The sequence below is a fragment of the Antechinus flavipes genome, chromosome 1, assembly GCF_016432865.1.
Source record: "Antechinus flavipes isolate AdamAnt ecotype Samford, QLD, Australia chromosome 1, AdamAnt_v2, whole genome shotgun sequence".
Lineage (NCBI taxonomy): Eukaryota > Metazoa > Chordata > Mammalia > Dasyuromorphia > Dasyuridae > Antechinus > Antechinus flavipes.
Genome location: NC_067398.1, coordinates 712,909,523 through 712,925,280, shown reverse-complemented (window position 1 = coordinate 712,925,280; position 15,758 = coordinate 712,909,523). Strand labels below are relative to the sequence as shown.

At 50.7% G+C, this 15,758-nt stretch overlaps 1 protein-coding gene across 1 annotated transcript in view; it reads left to right on the top strand.

Annotated features, from left to right (window-relative positions):
- The window catches only part of TTC28 (tetratricopeptide repeat domain 28), a 224,000-nt gene extending 208,932 nt beyond the window's left edge, over positions 1–15,068 (top strand). Inside the window, exons 18-21 of the mRNA XM_051973038.1 lie at positions 1,066–1,089; positions 2,028–2,157; positions 9,207–9,314; positions 9,751–15,068. Of these exons, the coding sequence (XP_051828998.1) occupies positions 1,066–1,089; positions 2,028–2,157; positions 9,207–9,314; positions 9,751–11,354 (1,866 nt within the window). The 3' untranslated portion in view covers positions 11,355–15,068. The remainder of the gene's footprint in view (positions 1–1,065; positions 1,090–2,027; positions 2,158–9,206; positions 9,315–9,750) is intronic.
- The last annotated feature ends 690 nt before the right edge of the window (positions 15,069–15,758 follow it).

Here is a 15,758-nt window from a genome sequence, read left to right as displayed (position 1 = left end):
TCCCAGAGTGGGCCCTCTTCCCAAGGGAGTGTGCGCACCCCTACTCACAACCCACACTCATCCTCACTCATCCACACACACACTCGTGTTCATACGTACACGTGTGCGCTCACATTCACATACATGCGCATGTTCACACACATTCATCCTCACACGTATGACACACACTCAGCACGAGCCCGCCTCCCCAGAAGGCCCACCAGCCCAGAGAGGCTCGCCCGGGCCAGCGCTGGCCACAAACCACGGGGCACAGGCCCCGCCCCCTCCGGCCCCGCCCCCCGGGGCCCCGGCCCCGCCTCCTTTTCGGCAGAACTGTGTCTGTGCGGACGGTGCCGCTTCCTGCGGGGGTGACCGCGGGCCTCGGCCTCCCTGGAGTCCCTTTGTTCTGCGGCGGCGCGGGGGCGGCCCCCAGCCCAGGGACTTTCTCTGCTGCTTCAGAGGGGCTGAGATTGCGCTCCTTTCCGCGTTTTAACTGGCGCATGGCATCTGCTTTCCTAACAGCACAGGAGACAGGGGGGTCCCGAAAGGGGGGGCAGAGAAGCCCGGGGCCCCGGAGTCCCCGCGCACCGGCCGGCAGAACGAGGCCTCGGGCGCGGGGCAGAGACCCTCCGCTGTGGCCGCTGCCCGCAGGCTCCGTCCCGGGGCTGGATGATGGCGCCGGGGCCTCCAGAGGCCAGCTGGGCGGGTCTCCTGGGTCCCAGAGGGCTCTGTGCCGCCCCCCAAGCCCGGAGCGCAGCGGGTGGGGGGCGGCCGCCCGGGTCCCAGAGCGTTCCCCAGGGGGGCTTCCCAGTCTGGCTGCTCACGCCCCTGTTTGCCCCTCCTGGCTCTCTCTCCCTTCCCTTGACTGCATCCCGCTATGATGTGGCTGCGCGTTTGTGGGCCCGACCCGGAGCTTGCTGATGGCAGTGGGCAGTGATGGGGCGCAACAAGCTGTGCTTGAGTCTAAACCACCTTCTCTCTCTCTCTCTCTCTCTCTCTCTCTCTCTCTTTCTCTCTCTCTCTCTCTCTCTCTCTCTCTCTCTCTCTCTGGTTCTCTTTCCTTTCCTTTTAATCTGCTGGCTGAAGGCTGTTAAAAATATGGTTGGAATGGTGAGTACTCCTCTAAGTAGCAGCTGTGATCCAGGTGAGCCCAAGAAACCTCCGCCTCCGAGGCCTCCGGGAGGCGGGGCCCAGCCAGTCCCTCCCCTGCGGAGAGCAGGGCTCCTCGGGCCGAGACCAGGGAGTGTCCCCCGCATACGAGCTCTTTGTTGCCACAAACGTCCCCTGGCCTTACACGCGGGGGCACCGGGGATCCCCAGCGCAGGCAGACCGACGGGGAATCTGGGCCGTGTGGCCGAGGCTGCCCCCAGGCCTCTCGTTGCTCAGTTCCCTTTTGCGTTTCACCGGCTGCTCCCACTCTGTTCCTCTCTAGTCTGTCTGCTGAGCTCCGTGCGGTCCCGGGGCGCGACCCTGGTCCGTGGTGGGGTTTTAGAAGGGAGAGCTTTCCCTCCCCACACGCTCCCGCCAGTCCTAGGAAAGCCCGGTGCTCTTCCTGGTGGCCCACGCCGGCTCTGGCTTCCCGCCGAGGGCTCCGCGTGAGCTTTGTCAGGGCCTGAAAGCGCTGTCGGCCCAGGGCTCCCCTCCGCCCTTCCTTCTCCTGGGCACTGCCACCCGGGGTTCGGCCAGCAGAGCGGCCACGCCCCTTCCGCCACGTTTCTCTGACTCCTCGTTGTGAGGGGGCAAGCGGCCTGGCTTCTCCCAGAAGTTAGGGGGTCCGCCTCAGTAGCCATCGCGGCCCCCTTCCTCAGAAGGGGACGGTTGTGACCCCATCCTTCCCGAGGTCTGAGTAGTGATGACATGAGGGAGCCACCCCGTATATATCGATGTCCGACTTCGTGGCTTCAGAGTCAGTGGGGGCTGCGCCGGGGGGGGGGGGGGGGGTTGGGGAGGGAGGCCTGACAGCCCCCTGAGCCCTGGTGGGGTGGAGCGAGGGGAGGGCGAGTCTCCGCAGGCTGGTCCGAGATTGACGCCTCTGCCCTGTCTCCCAGCTCCACCAGGTCTTGGTCCAGCTCCAAGCCGGAGAGAAGGAACAGGATTTCTCCTCGGCTCCGATCCAAGTCTCCATCAGTGTCCAGCTCTGGCGGCTCCCCGGCTGTCACGAGTTCCTGGCAGCCCTCGGTAAGGAAACATTCCCCCTTCTAGTTGCGTCATCCCCCGGTTTCTAGTGTCTTTCCCTCTTGCCTTTCACTGAGAGATACTTGGTGTTGTAGAGCGCTGGGCCTGGAGTCAGAGACTCATTGTCCTGCCTCCAAATCCAGCCTCAGACACTTCCTGGCTGTGGGACTCTGGGCAAGTCACTCCACCCGGTCTGCCTCAGTTTCCTCATCTGTAAAATGGAGGCAGTGGCCAACGGCTCCAGCATCTCTGCCAAGAAAACCCCAAATGGAGTCACGGAGAGCCAGACGTGGCTGAAAGATGACTGAGTAACATTTCTTCTCACTGTTATCTGGGTTATCGGTGCCTGGTTTTAAGCTTCAACAAAAGCTCCCATAAGCCCTTGATTTTACCTTGGTGACTTTTCACTTCTTCTTTTGGAAACATCTTCTGAATTTTGGTGTGGGAGAAATCCAGCTTAGCCCCCTTGGCCTAGAGTGGTGGACTCCCTTGGGTCGGCCATGAGGCTGCAAGCCAAGCATCGGCCTTTCTGCTGGTTCTCCTGTTAACCCATGAGGAAGGACGGGCCAGGAGCAGCTGCTCCCTCTGGGGAAGTCCCTTATAGGCCCCCAGGCCCCAACGGGCACATCATAGCCACATGCTCCCAGAATCGGGGGCTTTCAAATGAAAAGAGAAATCTTTCCCCCCTTTAAGAAAGCAAACCATTGGTGATGAGCCTTTGGTTCTTAGAAGCCAGGGTTTGCTGGCCACAGGTTGTCCCACGCCAGAATTCCTTGGACCTCATAAAAGAAAGGTAAGCCCTTTCCCTTTCCTGACCTCCACTTTTTAAGTAGGCTGCAGATGTAGCCTGATATCACTAATAACAAGGACAATTATTACTATACCCGATGGCAAACAAATACAGTTTGCAAAGCATGTTGTGTACCCGATCCCATTTAAAATCTCTGGCAACCTCCGAGGCAGATGGGAAAACTGAGGCTCACAGAGGTAGGGACTGGAAAGCGTCAAGAGACAAGGTGGTCTTGACCCTTTCACTGGCTAAGGGGGACGCCCACTTCTAACCCTTTTCCACCCTCATCATCTTCAGCAGTCACTGAGCTTGTGTGACCGTGGCAAATGGCTTCAAATGGATGGAGTGACTTGCCCAGAGTCCCACAGCCAGGAAGTGTCTGAGGCTGGATTTGGAGGCAGGACAATGAGTCTCTGACTCCAGGCCCAGCGCTCTACAACATCGGGGCAACCTTCTTAACCATTCAAGCTGTCTAGATGCAGAATGGTGGGTTTTCTTGCAGGAATTAGTGAGTTGTAGTGCCCGGGGAGCTGATCGGGAGGCCCCAGGTGGGTCTGCCATGGCCTGCTCCATCCCAGGGGACTGTAACCGGGACAACAAGGTCTAAAAACTGAGTCAGGCAAGCTGGAGGGAAAGATGCCCCGGCAAGACTGTGAAGCGGTCGTTAGCCAAGAGTGAATTAAAGAACCACAAATATAGAAACTGAGTGGATGCCCATCAGTGGGAGAACAGCTGAGCAAGTTACGGGATGTGAACATAAGGAATATTGTTGTTCTGTAAGAAATGATCAGCAGGAGGATTTCAGAGAGGCCAGGAGAGACACGAACTGATGCTGAGGAAAGTGAGCAGAACCAGGAGATCATTGTATACACGGCAACAACAAGACTATACGATGATCAATTCTGATGGACGTGGCTCTTTAACAATGAGGTGACTCAGGCCAGTTCCGGCGGACTTGTGATGGAGAGAGCCGTCTGCACCCAGAGAGAGGACAGTGGGGACTGAGCATGGACCACAACATTGTCACTGTTTTTTTTTCTGTTTACTTGAATTGTATTTTCTTTCTCATTTTTTTCCTTTTTGATCTGAGTCTTCTTGTGCAGCAAGAGAATTGTATAGATACATAATGCCAAAGAAAAAAGAATGCTCATCATGGCTCTCGGGGATCAGCCACGGCCTTGGTGGCCCTTTAGACATCCCAGACACACCTACGCAGGAGAGCCATGGGACGTGGCACCTCAAGGTGCCATTCTACTTGAGTTGCAAAGGGCCTCACGTTGGGATTGGGCAAGCGGCAGATTTCTGTAGTCCAGCCCTTGGCTGGAGTGTTGGGCTCACCGCTAGGTACCATACTGTAAGACGGGCATCGACAAGCTGGAGTTTGTCTAAAGCAGAGTGTCCAGGATGGCACGGGGCCCGCGAGAATCTGTTGAAATGGGGACATGGAGCTTAATTTGGTGAAGGAAGCCTTGGGGGAAGGGTGGCAGGGAGGGGGATAATTAGAAAGATTAGGTTTGTTCAGCATGGGTAGAAATTGCAACTTTAAGTTTGAATTCAGGCAAAATTTTCTAACAATCAGAGAGTCCACAAATGGAGTAGGCTGTGCAGGAGGTTGTGGGTTCCTCTGAAGCAGAGCTCTTGGAGAAGAAGCCGAAGGATGCTTGTTGGGATATTGGAAAGAGTGTTCTTCCACACGATCCAGCCTCTGAGGGCTGAACCCCCTTCCCTGGGGCTCTTTAAGCAAAGCAGGGGATTCGTGCATAAGAGCAGAAGGCTGAGAAGAAAGGTCCCTTGGGACCAGAAGGCTGGCTCGGGAACTCATGACGGAGTAGAGAAAACCTGCGTTTGCAGTGAGGAGACCCCAGTTTGAATCCGGACTATGATTCACTCACTGGGAAATCCACAGAGCTTCTGCAAGCCGTGGCCCTGCCTCCCAATCTTGTTCCAGGGCTGGCACTGCAGGCCCACCTGGGACCAGCTTGTCCCTTTGCCCCTCATGAATACTCTGCTTTCACAGGAAGGCTTCGTTACAGAGAAGTGTTCCTCCCTAGGACTCCCAAGCTAGGACCTGTGTCAACTGGTACGTGGCCATGGGGCCGTGGGCAGGGCAGCCGTGGCCGCGGGTCCTGAGCGAAGTGGCCACTTTGTCCGGATCACCGGTCAGCTTCCGACTCGGCCCAGCCCCGGCAGCATTTATCATTATTCCTGTTTGAATCAGGACACAGTGCTTCAGATTTCAGGGACTGTTTATTCTCACGCTCACAGAGGAAATCTTCTCATGGCAACCAGAGCCCTCGGCAGCTCCTGTGCCGTCCCTGGCCTCCAGGGACCGGCCCCACTCCGTCTCTAGGCCTGCAGGCTTACGAGAAAAAAACAGACAAACAAAAACCCCATCATGGCTGCTCTGATCAGCCTTTCTGTAGACTCTGAGTCACAAAATCCCTGGTGAGGGGATGCCGGCCTTCAAGTCCACATGTCAGGCTCAGGCAGCCACGATTTATTCTTGCTTCATTGGGCTACAGCCGGTGGTCTGGTCCTTACCAGCGGGGCCAGTCGTCAGCCCCTGACACAGAAGAGGGGAGGCCGGGGTGGACAAGAGAGCCTTCTCCAGAGCCGGACGCCGTTGTGTTCCCGAGAACCATTCTGGGGCAAAGGGCTTCACAGCCTTCCATTACTGTCCACTCTCAGGCTTGCATTGCGTAGGAGTTCTCTGGTTCACCAGCTTTGGATGCTTGGGTTTTTCACACATACCTTCTCTTTGTCTCTGTCTCTCAATCTCTGTCTCCCTCTCTGTTGGTCTTCCTACCTCTCTGTCTCTGTCTCTGTCTTTGTCTCTCTTTCCCTCCCCCCTTTTCCCACTCCCATCCCCCAGCACCTTCCCTCTCCTAACTGAGCATTTTCTATGGCTATCTCCCGCGCAATGCTCATCTTCCTCTTCTCTGCCTCCTGGGCTCTCTGGCTTCCTTCAAGTCCCAGCTAAAATCCCACCTTCTATGGGAAGTCTTTCCCAATCCCCCTTAATCCTAGGGCCTTCACTTTGCTATTTCCTGGTTTGCCCGTATATAGCTCACTTTGTACCTATTCATTTGCATGTTGTCTCCTCTGTTAGATGTAAGGTCTCTGAAGGCAGGCGATCTTTTGCCTTTTTGTCTCCCCAGCACTCTGCATAGTGCCTAGCACACAGCCGACGATTAATAAATCTTTATTCGCGCACATGCACACGCACGCACACGTTGCTTCACAACGATTTATTTGGTTTGTTCATTTTCCCCCTTGGGAAGTCAGGATGCTGCTGTCTGCTCAGGAACAAGTGTTCCATCCCCTATTGTACCTTTAAGAAGCCTCATTATGTACCGTGAACATTGCACCTGAGCTTTGATAAGAGACACCAGCTGGACCATGGCGCTGGCTCCCGTTTCTTTAGATTATTTCAGCTATTGTGATTGAAGAACACTGATCCTTTAGGACCTCCTGGAGTAGCAGCTGCACCCATAATAGTTTATAGAAACCTACTTCTTGTCTTCAAGTAGCTTACCACCTGCTGTCAAGGTGTGAACTTGTCCACACGTGCAGATTTTTTAAAATATTGTACCAAGTACTAAGTGAACTAGCCACTTTCTCTCTGAATACGTCTGTTTCTCTGTGACTTTTGTGAACCGCCCCATATATTGGCTCTTCTCTAAAAGAATAGATTGACATTCTTACAAGTATGTTTTGTGGTGGAAAGAACGAAATCTCTTATTTTAATTTAATATTTTTATTTTTTCCAGTTACATTTAAAACAATTTTTGACATTTATTTTTAAATCTTTGAGTTCCAGATTCTCTCCCTTCCTTTCCATCCTCATCCCCCATTAAGAAGGCACAAGTGAAGTTATGTGAAACATTTCTATAAAAGTCATAGTGTAAAAGAAAACATATATCTCCATCCTCTCCCTCCCCGCCCAAAAAAACCCTCAAGAAAAATAAAGTTTAAAAAGTATGCTTCAATCTATATTCAGACACAATCAGTATTTTCTCTAGGTATGGATAGGATTTTTCATCATAAGTCCTTCTGAGTAGTCTTGGATCATTGTATTGCTGAGAATAGCAGAGTCATTCAAAGCTGATCATCACCCAACATCGTTATAATTTTTACACTGTATATTTCACTTTGCTTGAGTTCATGGAGGACTTTCCAAGTTTCTCAGAGAGCATCCTGTTCATTATTTCCCGTGAAACAATAATATTCTGTCATAACCACATACCACAATTTATTTAGCCATTCTCCAATTGATGGGCATCCCTTCAATTTCCAGGTTTTGGTGAGAAGAGAGCTGCCGTAAATATTTTTATAAGTTTAGATCCTTTTCCTTTTTTAAAAATCTCTTTTAGGATTCGTGCCTGATAGTAGTGTTGTTAGGTCAAAGGATATGCATGCACATTATAACCCTTTGAGCATAGTTTATATCATTTGATCAGTTATCAACTGGGGAATGGTTCCATATATATGACTCAGTTCCCTATACATTTGAGAAATGAGACCTTCATTAAAGAAACTTGCTTAAAAATTCTTTTTCTAATTTTTCCAATTTTCCTTTTCCAATTATTATTGCTAATTGTTTTCCCTCCCCCTGTTTATTCTATTCTCTCTCTCCTCAAAAATATTTTGCTACTGACCCTCCCCTTCCCCAATATGTTCTATTTTCTCTCACCCTCCCCTCATCCCATATCCCCTAACCTTCCTACTTTCCTGCAGGGTAAAATAAATTACTGTACTCATATTGAGAATATATGTTATTTGCTTTTTCTTGCCTTTTATGGCAGATAATTTATGCCATTCTCCCTCTTTATTCCCCTTTTTCTCAGTATATTCTTCTCTCACCCTTTAATTTTTTTTAGATATTATCCCTTCATATTCAATTCACACCTATGCCCTCTGTCTACATATACTCCTTCTAATTGTCATAATAATGAGAATGTTCTTATGAGTTACAAGTATCATCCTCCCACATAGGAATATAAACAGAACAACCTTATTAAGTCCCTTATGATATCACTTTTCTGATCACCTCCTTATGCTTCTCCAGAATCCTGCATTTGAAAATCAAATTTACTATTCAGCTCTGGTCTTTACATCAAAAATGCTTGAAAATCCTCTATGTTGTTGAATTTCTACCTTTTTCCCTGAAGGTTTATATTCAGTTTTGCTGGGTAGTGATTCTTGGTTGTAATCTCAGCTACGTTGCTCTCTGGAACATCATATTCCAAGCCCTCTGATCCTTTAATGTAGAAGATCTGTTATATCTGTGGCTCCACTGTATTTGACTTGATTCTTTCTGGATGTTTATGATATTTCCTCCTTGACCTGGGAATTCTGGAATTTGGCTATAATATTCCTGGAAGTTTTTATTTGGAGATCTCACTCAAGTGATTGGTGGATTCTTTCAATTTCTATTTTATCCTCTGGTTCTAGAATATCAGGGCAGATTTCCTTGATAATTTCTTCAAGAATGATGTCCATACTTTTTTTGGGGAGATCATGATTTTGTGGTAGACCAATAATTTTTAATTGTGTTTCCTGGATCTATTTTCCAGGTCAGTTGTTTTTTCCAATGAGATATTTTGCATTTTTTTCCATTTTAAAATTTTTTTTTAGTTTTGTTTTATTGTATCTTGATTTCTTATAATGTCATTAGCTTCCATTTGCTCAGTTCTAATTTTTAAGGAATTATTTACTTCAGTGAACTTTTCTAGCTCCTTTCCCATTTGGCCAATTTTGCTTTTTAGGGCATTCTTCTCCTCATTACCTTTTTTGCATTTCCTTTTGTACCACTCTCAATTCTCTGCCTAATTTTTCCTCTGCCTCTCTTACTTGATTTTCAAAATCCCTTCAGAGCTCTTCCATAGCCTGAGACCATTTTTTTTCCTTGGGGGTTCTGGATGTAGGAGCTTTGATTTTGTTATCTTCTTCCGAGTGTGTGTTTTGATCTTCCTTATGACCGTACTAACTTTCTATGGTCAGAATCTTTTTCTGTTGTCTGTTCATTTCTCCAGCCTATTACTTGGCTTTTAACTCATTAGTAAGGTAGGATTCTATTTCCAGAGTGGAGGGTGCATTGTCTCAAAGAAACAAGGGTTTTGTGCAGCCTTTTTTCAGAGATCCTTCTAGGGACCTGAATAGGGTGGCAACTTGGGGAGGTAGGGTCTTCAGGAAGTTGTAAGAAGGCTTACTTTTGAACCTTCCCTATAGACATGGATTTCGGTGCTGTCTCTTCCTGTAGGTTTTGACCTCTGTGAAGTTGGCCAGGAAGAGGTGATTCTGAAAACTGGAAAACAAGCCAATCGAAGAACCATACATTTTGCTCTCCAGTCCCTGCTGTCTCTCTTTGGTAAGTCCTGCACCTGCACAGAGGCTGAGCCCTCCTGTCACATGTGGCTAAGTCATAGGTGCTGGGAAAGCGGTCCCTTCTGACCACCCAGACTTGTGCTAATCCTGAGTGTCCCATATTAGGGACCATTTCTGGCCCCCAGAGAGGGTTCTTAAAGTACCCCAATTCATTCTTTAGTGTATCCTTCTGTGATACTTAAATGCATTTTCAAAAGTGGTCAGATCTTTAAAAATCTGTCAAAAGTACCCCTTTTATTTCTCATCACTGTCTTCAGTATGTTTCACAATTATTTACTGTCCCTATGATACTCCTCCACCCCACCCTCCACCCAGTGGTACTTTTCAGTATGAAGGAAAATCCTAAACGCTCCCAGTTAGTCTGAAATCGCAGCTTGACTTGAGGTTTCTGGCACTGATGGGCCGCTGGTTTTCTTTAGATTCCACAGAGCTCCCGAAACGCCTCAGTCTGGACAGCTCCTCATCCCTGGAGTCTCTGGCCTCGGCGCAGTCCATCTCCAACCAGGCTCCTTTGGGGTACCCGAACCCTCCGTTTTCCCCAACTTGCCCGGAGAGCGTGGCCTCGGACGCCATTTCCGTGTACAGCCTGAGTTCCATCGCCTCTTCCATGAGTTTTGTTTCCAAGCCTGAGGGCACCCTGGAAGGTGTAGGGTCCAGAGGGCGACAGGACGGAGAAAAGCCCAAGAACCCCTCTTGCCAGCGGCCTTCTGCTCCGAGGAGCCAGCTGTCTCCACAGAGCAGCACGGCAGCCGGCAAAGAGGAAGAAGAATATGAAGGATTCTCCATCATTAGCAACGAGCCCTTGGCCACTTACCAAGAAAATGTAAAAACGAGATTTTCACCAGATCCCAAACAGAACAAAGTCGGGCCGCCCGGGGGCATTAAATTATCCATCAGCTCCAAAGGCAGCATAAGCACCCCCAATTCTCCCGTGAAAATGACTCTTATTCCCAGCCCAAACTCACCTTTCCAAAAAGTCGGGAAACTTGCGAGTTCCGATACTGGCGAATCCGACCAGTCTAGCACTGAAACCGATAGTACTGTTAAATCCCAAGAGGAAAACGCCCCGAACCTCGATCCCCAAGAGTTGGCCCAGAAGATTCTGGAAGAGACCCAGAGCCACCTCCTGGCCGTGGAGCGTCTCCAGCGCAGTGGCGCCCAGGGAGCCCAAAGTGGCCCTGGCGAAGACGGGGCTCCCCCGGCCGGCCCCGGCGCCTTCCGAGCCTCCGAGACGAGTGCGTTCAGCCGGCCCGTGCTCTCCAGCCAGCGGAGCCAGCGTTCATCCCCGGTGAGCGCCCGGCCCAAGCCCCCCACGAGGAGCTCGTCCCTGCAAAAGGTGAGCTCGGGCTACAGCAGCCCCGCGGCCAAGGAGGGCAGCGGCCGGCCCTCGCCCAGCACCGATTCTCCCAGCTCTCTCACGGACCAGCCTCACTTTAAACTCAAGTACCCCAGCTCTCCCTACAGCGCCCACATTTCCAAGTCACCCAGGAACATGTCGCCGAGCTCCGGGCAGCAGTCGCCCGCCGGCAGCGCTCCTTCTCCGGCTCTGTCTTACTCCTCGGCGGGCTCGGCCCGCTCCAGCCCCGCCGACGCCCCGGATCTGGACAAGCTGAAGATGTCGGCCATCGACGAGAAGGTGCAGGCCATCCACAACCTGAAGATGTTCTGGCAGAGCACCCCCCAGCCTCCCCCGGGCCCCGTGAAGATATTCCGCGGGGCCCCCGGCACCATGACTTCCAAAAGGGACGTGCTGAATCTGCTCAATTTGTCCCCACGCCACAGCAAAAAGGAGGAGGGGGTAGACAAGCTGGAACTCAAAGAACTCTCCCTGCAGCAGCAGCACCCCGCGTCTCCCCCGGCAAACCCCCCCAATGGCCACAGACGCTCGGACGCCAGCGCCCCGACCCCTTCCCCGGGGCCGGCAGCCGCCCCCCTGGGGGCCATGCGTCCCTTGAGACTGCCCTCGGGCAACGGCTACAAGTTCCTCTCCCCAGGGAGGTTTTTCCCTTCCTCCAAATGTTAACGTGACTTTCCCACGGGTCAACTCCAGGGAGGGTCCCGCGGAGGGCCGCGGGCTCGCTTCGGCCGACTTGCCTTGTTCAAGCGGAAAACCAGCCAGTTTTGCTAAAGACCCATCAGCTCCGGGGTGAGCGCTGCCCCTCCCCCGCGATCTCCCGGAGCTGATTTCCGCCAGAACGTACTCGGCAGCCAGGACAGGGGATCTTGGGGCGGGGTCTCCCCGCCATTCACCAAATGTTAACCTTTGAACTTGCCAATTCTCATTCTGGGTCTGATAATGAGGGAGGGTTTTTATACAGAAATTGTTCATGGGGGGGAGGGGAGAGGAAAGGGAGCACCTATTTTGCTAGAGGTATATACGTATACCTTTTGTACACAGATTTTTTTTAAGGCCTCCAGGTGCTGGTGGAAGTGGGATCGAGAAAGGTTTTCTTAGAGCCCCCCCAAAAGCGTTCTCTTAGCCAAAAATAGATGCCAATGATTTGTAATGAAATTAGAGAAGTTTGGGTCTCGTAGTCTTGGCCTTTCCCAGCACCAATGCAATAATTCAGGTTAAAACTGTGCTTCCACTCCGAACTTCGGTCAGTCACTCACTATCTCTCAAAACGTCCCTTTGGGCCCCGCGACGGCAGCCAAACTTGAATTTTTCTCAAAATTCAAGAATCGACCTTATCCAGGCATTTTAGAGCTATGCAAATACGATGAAAATGCAACTTTTATGCTTTTCAAACATTTTGGGCCTTTTTTGTACTTGGGTAACTAGAAACAACTTGGTTTTATTATGAATAATAATGATAACACTTTACATTTATACAACACTGTTGTTTTTTAAAGCTCAAAACGTTTTCTAAAAAGTGTCTAAAAAGTCTGACTGCTCATCAACAAGTAGCGGCCAACAAGTTGGGAAGAAAAACGGTTTGAATTTTCCATTTTGTTATAAGCAAAAGAATGTCGTTTGGCTCAGTAGGTGCAAAGCCGAGGAGTGGGGGGTCGCGGCCTGCGCCCCCACTCTAGCACTCCCCTTCCTCCCCGTCTCTTTGTTCTAACTCCAAGCCTCCCACCTTCCATGCTATCCGTTAACTGGTTCACGATTCATCCGGGGCTGCTGGGAAGAGGTCCCCTGCCACTCATGGGCTCCAGTGCCTGTGAGCTGCACCCGGAGCTGGCACATCGGGCAGAACGTAACAGGAGAGAGGAGCCGGAGGGAGAGATGGGCCAGGGTCACCGCTGAAGGAAGGAAGGGGAGATCAACTATAGGTTGTATGCATTAGTCGGGAGGAGAAATGCCCCCAATCATGGAGTCCGTGTAGTGTTGAGTTAGAGAATTTAAATATGTTAACAAGAGTTGAACCCCACCCCCCTTGTCATTGTCTGTGGGCCGTCCTTGGATGTGGCAGAGACATTGTGCTAGTGGGGGGGGGGGGGGGGACTCAAGTTGTCAGAGTACTACCTTCCCTTCTCGCACTAAATCACTTTATACCCATAAACAAGCCACTTAGCCTGACTGTGCCTCATTTTATCCATCTGCAAAATGGATGGAATAATTGTGGCCCGATTCGTATTTTTCACACTAGGAATTCTTCAGAAGAAATGCATCCCAGAAGTACAAGGTAAAGAGCTGATCATTTTAAATTCTCCTCCTGAACACGATCCATGTAGGGTTTTGAGGGGCTATTTTGGGGGGTTTATAGGGATCTTGCATTTAAAATCATCATAGCCATGTCAATGAATGCAAACTCAAAATCCTCAGATATGAAGGCACATGTTTTTGTAAGCACTCAAGCAACAGGTAGGTTGGTGGGGAGGATTTTCACTGATAATAGAAGCTCCAGTCCCAGATAAAAGCCAAATTTACAGCTCTGGGTATTTGGCCAACAGAATGAATGAGAGCTAAACCATCAAAAATTAGCCGGAAAGGGGCAGCTAGATGGCGCAGTGACTAGAGCACAAGTCCTGAAGTCAGGAGGACCTGAGTTCAAATGTGACCTCAGACACTTAACACTTCCTAGCTGTGTGACCCTGGGCAAGTCACTTAACCCCAATTGCCTCAGGGGGACAAAATTAGCCTGAAAGTAAAGAGAGGGTCATGAGGGGCTGATTCCCTTACAATCCTGTTGCTGCCCACTCTCCCCAGCCACGGACCCAGCACCAACACGCGGATCAGTCATTGCTACTCCCGGCCCGGAAATCCCTCATCCAGGAAGGGACAGGCCATCTGGGTGAAGTCCCGCGCCCGCTGCAACTGTTTCCAATGGAAATGATACCTGGCCATAAGCTAGCCGTAAGTGTTCCCATTTCCGGGCAGCTCTTCCCCTTCAGTGGCCAGGATGGTAGAGGCAGCTTTTTGCCCCATGAGAACCTCAGACGCCATATGCAAGGTTGAGAAAGAAGCCGGGAAAGTTTCCAGATAACGCCGCAGAATCGGGCCGCCCGTCTCCCTCGACGAGCTTCCTTCCCAGAAATCTGACCCTGCTAAAAAAGAAAGAGAAAGCTACAAACGACAGTTGGGTGCTGACAGGAAGTAAGCTTGGGACAGCTCTGCATTTAGCACCAAGATTTGGCGCTGACAGACGGCCGTGTGTAAATGATGGGAGCGGACTCCAGCGGAATGACGCTTGAAGCCACATTGGGGAGCGGGATCTCCATTCGCGATGCGTGACATCCTCATACGGTGGACAGGATGGACTGGCGTTAATGTGAATTCTGAACGACATTTTCCCCCCTCCCCCAACAGTCCCCCTGCCCTCCGTCCTCCGGTGGAACAAGTGGAGCCCCGACAGGGACCAGATTTGGGGGGGCTGAAATTCACCTTTTGTGGCTTGCGCCCGTTTGGATGGGATTTGTGTTTGCTTAAAGCCAGAAAGGTGAACCGCCCTACCTGAATTATGCTTATGCTAAATTATAATGTCACTGAATATAATAAGCCTTGCAGGGCCACTCCTCCGATAAACTTAGCCCTGAGACAGGAAGACTCCCCGCTCTTGCCCTTCGACACCTTTGTGTTCTGCACTTATCCTACAAGTCAAGTAGCTTCTCACTCTTGTGATTTTTTGAGCCGAGTGAAAATAATAAGAATGGGTCCCCCAAATCCAAATCCAACTTTCTCATTCCATTTGGACCAGTGTATCTCAGCGACAGGTTTCTCTCCCGACCCCCTAATTTAGCAAACGGCACACATTGAAAATCCGGGCCCAGGTGCCTCCCCCCAACAGATAATGAATTGTCGCTCCTCTCCGGAGACCGGCTCTGTCTCCCTCTCCCTCCCTGCCCACCCTGTCTCTCCAAAGCCCCCCAAGAGAGAACTGTCTGCGGTTCAGGTTGGAGTAATCACCGGGAATGTTTGTAGTGAAGCCGGAGAAAAGTGGACGTGGAATCACACTCGTCCCACACGTGGCTAAAGAGACTCTCCGTGTGGTGGCTGAACTGAGCCCTTGTTTTTGCCAGCTCCTTCCGAGATCCCTGGTCAAGTGCGTCCCTTCTCCAGCCGTGTCCCCAGGTAGCGGCCCCTCCTTGTATGCAGTGTTAGCCATGTTTGGCCTGCGTGGACTTTTTTTGTTTGTTTTTTTTGTAAATTACACTCTGTGTTTCCAGACAGCATTAAACTTTTTATATTATGAAATTTACCATGTAAAAAGAATTTCATATTTTTATTGAAATTGCCGAGGCATTTGGCCTTCTCCCTTTGTGATTTCAGTGTCTATTAAAAGCATGAGCTCTCTCGGTTCTCGTCATGGTATTGTTCTCTGCGACTCCGCGGGTTCTCCCGGGTTCTAAGTGACCGATCCGGGAACGCTTCGGGTCGGAGTGCGGAATATTTAAAGCTGAGGGAAAGCCGGACTTGTCCCTTTATAACATCAGCAAAAATAGAAATTGAACTCCTGCTGTGTCGTGGACTACGGAGGAGGCTTGGGGACGGAGCAAGGCTGTCCCTGCCAGTGAGAGACTGCCAGGAAGTCAGGGCATAAGGTATCAGATGTCAGATCCTGATGACAAGTTCCATCGGAGCTTAAAGGAGAGGGCCCTTAGGCACTAGGGCAACTAAGTTCATCTTCAGGGAGAAGTTGGGACCAGAGCTGAGCTTTGAGGGAAGAATCTGTTGGAGATAGTGGAGAAAGAGGGGGTGGGGCATTCCCTTGGGGAACAGAAGAAGCAGCCTGAGAGGCCGGAGGGCTTGTGGGGCTGGGGAAGCAGATCCCGAGGAGAGGCTCGGCTCCCGGAGGCAGTGGGGGGACGTAGGTATAAAAGGAGGTGTCAAACTCTGGAAGATAGAGACGATATTCATCTGCCAAAGTATAAGGACTTTGGAGTTGGACGGATTTTCTTTTTCCTTTTTTTTTCTTCTCAAACTAATTTAGGAGATGGTTTTATGACAAAGAATTCTTCCTTGCAAACAGAACCCATTTGATTT